Source organism: Cebus imitator, unplaced genomic scaffold (assembly GCF_001604975.1).
Source record: "Cebus imitator isolate Cc_AM_T3 unplaced genomic scaffold, Cebus_imitator-1.0 Scaffold461, whole genome shotgun sequence".
Taxonomy (NCBI): Eukaryota; Metazoa; Chordata; class Mammalia; order Primates; family Cebidae; genus Cebus; species Cebus imitator.
Genome location: NW_016107776.1, coordinates 453,477 through 459,174, shown reverse-complemented (window position 1 = coordinate 459,174; position 5,698 = coordinate 453,477). Strand labels below are relative to the sequence as shown.

At 63.7% G+C, this 5,698-nt stretch overlaps 1 protein-coding gene across 5 annotated transcripts in view; it reads right to left on the bottom strand.

Annotated features, from left to right (window-relative positions):
• Positions 1–289: 289 nt before the first annotated feature.
• TXNRD2 (thioredoxin reductase 2) overlaps positions 290–5,698 on the bottom strand; it is a 57,788-nt gene continuing 52,379 nt past the window's right edge. For all 5 annotated transcript variants that reach the window (XM_017512062.1, XM_017512060.2, XM_017512061.2 and 2 more), the window contains 6 exons: positions 5,258–5,353; positions 4,819–4,911; positions 3,058–3,129; positions 2,770–2,867; positions 1,761–1,954; positions 290–570 (listed from right to left, as the gene is read on the bottom strand). In XM_017512062.1, the coding sequence (XP_017367551.1) occupies positions 1,831–1,954; positions 2,770–2,867; positions 3,058–3,129; positions 4,819–4,911; positions 5,258–5,353 (483 nt within the window). In that variant the 3' untranslated portion in view covers positions 290–570; positions 1,761–1,830. The remainder of the gene's footprint in view (positions 571–1,760; positions 1,955–2,769; positions 2,868–3,057; positions 3,130–4,818; positions 4,912–5,257; positions 5,354–5,698) is intronic.

The window sequence follows — 5,698 nt, the reverse complement described above, 5'->3', positions numbered from 1 at the left end:
TGGGGCAGGTGGGGCAGGTGGGGCAGCTGGGGCAGGTGGGGCAGCTGGGGCAGGTGGGACAGGTGGGGCAGCTCTGCCTCCTGCTCCAGTGGGGTCCCCAGCACTGCAAGGCTGCCCCCTTCTGCCCAGGGCTGCTTGGAATCCTGCTCAGGGCTTCGAGGGGCCCCAGCGGACCCTGGGCTGCCCTTAATGGAAGCGACTCACAGTTGAAGAGAGGCCTGGTGGCCTGGCCAGACCCCACCTGCCCGGGCCATCCTGGCCCATCAGGGACACAACAGGCAGAGCACACTTCAGAAAAAGCACCCTCTTTATTTGCGTTGCAGAAATGCCAGCGGGCTCGGATGTGGGTGCCCACAGGATGGGTTTCCACCCAGATCGTCATCATCTGGCACCAGGAGCCTGGGGGGGTGCCAGGCAGGAGAGGCTGAGAGGTGCAGGTATGAGGTGGACAGCCCTTGAGCCATCCCTGCAGGGCACACGGGCCACCTGTCCAGCACTGGCGCTCCACGCTGACCATCACAGGCGCTTCAGGAGAGGGGCGAGGCCCCCCAAGCCTGGCCTGCAGCCGTCCTGCCGACAACAGAAGGGTCAGCACAGGGCAGCCACCCACCACTCGAGTCACCCTGGCTGCGTCTCCCACTGCCACACACAGGGACCTCCAAGGGAGGGATGGGTGAGAAACACCCTGCAGAGCGGCCCCACCCCAGGGCGATGCGTCACAGGGAGTGATGCAGCGCTACGAAAATATTTTGAAATGATAAAAATTTATAGCAGGCTCCTAACAAAACAGCTCTGGGAGGTGCGAAGTTCTGATAAGGCTTTCCTCAGGGCGCCCTTTGTTTAGCCCTATCGAGGGCGGCCCTGCTCTGTGTGTGGGGGGCCAGTGAAGCAGGGGTCCCCAAGTGGCCCCAGAGAGGTCTCCCCAGAGCCCCTCGGTGCCATGCGGACCCCGGATCCTGCGCACAGGCACCTTGGGGGAGCCCACTGCTCTGCCTGGTCTCCACCTCAGCCCCAGGGGAGAGAGGGTGCCCAAACACCCCCAACCCTGGCAGAAGCTGACCGCCGTGGGGGTGCCCCAGGTAGGCTGGATGGCACAGGCTGAGGGCCCACCCCACCCTGGCCCCTGCCCTGCAGCCCGGGCCGGAGGATGCACAGGCATCCCTGGGGCAGACACTGGGAGCCCTCGCCAGTTTTTTCCTCCTCGGAAGAGATCACGACGAACAACATGCCCCCAGCCAGCCTGGCTCTGCAGTGCTGGCACAGAACCAGATGTGTGGGGCGGGCCGGGCAGGGCTGCCATCATCGGGCAGCATCTCCACCTTCTGGGCAACAGGGAAATGAGCTGGCACCGAGCTCTGCAGGAGCCAGGCCAGGGTGGGGGAGGCCGGCTTCCCGACAGCAGCCCCCCTGTGGAGCAGCAACTTGAGATGCCCGACCTTAGCCCGCCTGGGGCTCCTTCTCCACCAGTGTCCACCTGGGTCCGGCCGCTAAGGATGAGCCCCGTTTCTCGACACCTCCTGCATGTGGGGAGCAGCTGCGGCCAGGCCGGGGTCTGGTGGCCCTCGGGGAGGTTTGGGCCCTTGGGGCCTTCCCCTCCTGCCTGTCATGGCTGTGACCTGGTTACAGGACGGAGCACCCCTGTTCCTTGTGGCGTGGCAGGTGTAGCCTTGCTGCACACCTGGAGGGAGCCCGTGACCAGGGCTCCTGCGCCCCTGCCGCGTGCCCTGTCCTCACACACAGAACCGGCCCCACCTGCTTACCTGGGTCTGGCCTCCGAGGAGCTGGTGGTGGCGCACTGTGTGCCCTGGCCTGCAGGGATGGCGCTTACCCTCAGCAGCCTGTCACTGTGGGGTCCAGGCCTGAGCGCTTGGAGATGCGCAGCTTGACTACCTCCTCGGAGCACGTGGGATGGATGCCCACGGTCTGCATCACCTGCACATAGGAGGCCCCACACCTGCGCACAGGGGATGGGGGAGGCAGGCGGGGGTCGGCACAGGGCAGGGGGTCCACAGCATCCTGTCCCTGGGAGAGGAGGGCCTCAGAATCCGCTGGTCTCCTCACTGTTCCCTGACCCCCAGCCAGCAGCCAGGACCCCTGCCCATACCTGTGGGAGCCGTACACCTCCCTCCCAGCAGATACCCAGTACTCACCCAGCCCACCTCCCATCCAGCCACGCCCTGGCCTGGCTTCCTGCTGTTCCAGCCCCCGCCCCCAGACACAGTCCCGCCTTAGGCCTCTGCTCTCTGCTTTACCCACAGACAGCTCATCCTGGCCTCACCACAGCACCCCTAGGCCCCACATCCAGCCAGCCGCCCCTCTCAGGCCATGAACAGTGTCCTAACCTCCAAGTGCCCCTGCCAACCCACCCAGAGCCTTTGCCACAGCTTCCTTCAACCCAGGGACCCCAAAAACACACAGCCTGAGCCCAAGACCCAGGCAATGGCCCCAGCTCCAGAAGATGTGGCAGCCCTGGGGTGGCTCTCCGGGCACCGGCACCCTGCTCGTGGCAGCATGAGTGCTTGGCTGGGTGGGCAAGGACCCCAGCAGCGACCCGGGGCCACAGCGGACACCCGGCTCTAGCTCAGCAGCGTCTGGCTGGGGCAGAGCTGCCTCTCGTCCCCCTGAAACCTGTTCTGTCTGCCGAAGGCCTGAGGCACCTGCTGCAGACCCGCGAAGGCCACATAAACCCAGCAAGCTCTCCATTGCATCACTGCCAGCACCGGGTGCCCCGGCTGCACTGCGCATCGGGCCACATTCCTCGGGACTTACTTGATCCCCAGAGCAAATCCTTGAGTAACTTCGCCTGCGTTGGGGCCGAGGAAGTGCAGGCCTAGCACTAGCTGCGGGGGCTCCCTCAGGCACACCATCTGAAAGCCGAACATCTCAGCCGCCAGCCCGGGAGGGGACTGGGTCAGAAGCGTCCACCCTGCATCCACCCTGTACCCTGCCTGCGGGGCACGGGTGGGGCCAGCCCTCAGGTGTTCACCCTACTGTGTGAACCTTCCCCGCCCTCCCTCTCACCCTCAGCACCCAGCCCTGAGCCACAGGGATGCTCACCTTTACGTAACACTGGGATGCATCCCGCCCAGGCACTGTGAACTCCAGTGGTTTATAATGCGCGTGATAGACCTGGGGACAAGATAGGAACCCAGGGTCAGTGCTGGGACACACAAGCCCCATGGCACCTGCAGCTTCCACAGGCTGCATGGGCAAGGCCAGGCCGTGGCAGGCAGGAACCAGCCATCTGGCCCGAAGGTCTGGTCTGGGATGAGGACTTGGCTTGGCTGGCCATGGGGTGTGTGCAGAACAACTCACGTGCGGCGGCCATGCTCTACCGGACAGACCCTCTCCCACCCAGGCCTGGGGCCCTCAGAGACCACAGTAGCACAGCAGGCAACCCAAGCACCCAGGCTGGGCACAGCATACGCAGCGGAGGCAGGAACGGGTGAGCAGGAGGCCACCCGGCTCCCTCGGGGACCCTGGTGCTCCCTCGGCCCTCACTGGAGCAAGGCCGCTATGACCACACCGGAGCCAGGGCTGTCGGACAAAGGCTTTCAGCACCCTCGAAGGGTTCGACAGCGTGTCCGGGGCTGCGGCCAAGTAAAAAATGAGCGGGGCCCTCACATGTGCTGCACAGCCATTATTAATTAATGGAACTTCAGAGAATATTGTTCTAACTAAGACAGAATTGAAAAGAAAACAAACAAAGGGTATTTGGCCATTCAACATCGTGAAACATAAAACAACATTATAAAATGCCAGGAACATATGTCCCAGCGCACTTGTGATGAATCAAACAAAAATAGCAAATAAAGTGCCTCGGGGAAGGCTGGCCTGACAGGCCCGTCCTGTTGATGGAGAGGACTGGGATGCAGGGGAAGGGGCCAGCCCGGAGCCCAGTGACTCATCCCCAACTGCCCCAGGCCCCACTGCCCAGGCCGCAGGCTCCGGTTTCTCTGGGCGCCTGCAAGCTGCCGCAGCGGCAAAATGAAACCCTTGCCGAAGGCTTCCAGCTCCCAGGGCCCTGCAGGTTTCAGAGTCCCCACATCCCTCCAGGCCACCCTGGGGCCACAGCTGCCTGCCAGAGCAGACTCCAAAAGCAGCCTTGCTCAATGAAAACCCCTTTCCTCCAGGGTGAGTGTCAGAGCCTGGAAGAAGCTGGAAGAGGATGGGTGTCTGGATGCTGGGGGTGGGGACTCTCGCCTGGGAGAAACCCGGGGCAGTCCCAGGAAGGCGAGGTACAGGGTGGTGGGGGAGGTGAGGGTAGGAACAGAGGTCAGAGGTCCCTGGGAGAAGCCTTTCTGGGTTGAGTGAGATTCATGCCCCTGCGAGGTAGGCCAGCACAGAGGCGCCTTCAGGGCCCTGGTGCTTTCAGGGACAAGCAGCTGTGTGCTGGAGTGGGGCCGGCGCTCAGCTGATCTCAGCAGGGAAGCGGGTGGCACCATGGTGGGGACCCTGCTGGTGCTGGGCACCCCTGCAGCGTGACTGGGGAGGGGCTGGGGGCTTCTGGGCCACAGAGTCTGTCCTCGCCCTCAGAACAAGGCAGCCAAGAGCCTTGCCCCTGCTGCTCTGACATGTGGTGGCAGGGATCACTAAGCCAAGAGGCACCTAAGCTCAGTCACCAGAAGGCTGCCAGAGCCCAGGCAACCCCACTTCCAAGGCTGCCCGCAATGTGTCCCTTCCCGCTACAGATGGCCACCACTCAGGGCCCCTGGAAAGGAGATACCCTGGTGCCCTGCTCACAAGGCCTCCGCCCAGGGTGTGGAGGGAGGTCTCAGAGTCACCACTGTCCTCAGCTGTGCCGCTCCCGGGCCTCACCTCAACACGCTCCTGCCCATGGCGAGCCACTGCCTCCTCCTCGGACAGCCCCACACAGCCGTACTCCAGTGGGGTGAAGACGGTCGTGGGAACCTGAAAGCAGGTCTGGAGTCAGGGAGGGCCCTCGGGCCCCAAAATCAAAGGTCCGCACTGCATGTGACACTAAGAGCAGTGACTGCAGGCCAGGCCCAGATGCACCCAGAGCAGGCTACAAGCACAGCAGGCAGCCCACCCGCCCGCACCTGCGTCACACTGAGAACTGAGCCCCACACGCACCCTCGCACACACACACGTGTGCACTACACACTCACATAAGCGCACCCACACACATGCCACACCTACGTGCAGACACACAGAGCACAAAGGCCACTCATCCCGGAAGGGCCACCCTCAGACTCAGCCTCTCCTGGCTGCAGAGGTATCCCACTAGAGAACTCACTTTGTCATAGTCCATCAGGTCTGAGGACCCGCCGAAGAGCCGCTGTGCCAGGAGCCTCCCAGCCATGACAGCCGTGGGCGTCAGCTCAGGCCGCCCCTAGGGAAAGGCACAGGGGGCCACGTCAGCACCATGTCTGGGGTTACGGGCAGCCCCCATGCCACCACCCTTTGCCCTCCAAGTGGGCATCTCCCTTTAGAAAACTCCCCAAACACTGGCACTGAGTGTGGTGACGTAAAGCCTTTCCCTGGAGCTCGTCCTCCTGCGGGGCATCCCAGGGCCCTGGTGGGTTGCTCATTCTCCTGTTTGCTGCCCTGGGAGAGGAGACTGCCGCTGCTGAGGCTGGCCATGCCGACCCCACCTGGGAGAGGAGGCTGCCGCTGATGAGGCTGGCCGTGCCGACCCCACCTGGGAGAGGAGGCTGCCGCTGCTGAGGCTGGCCGT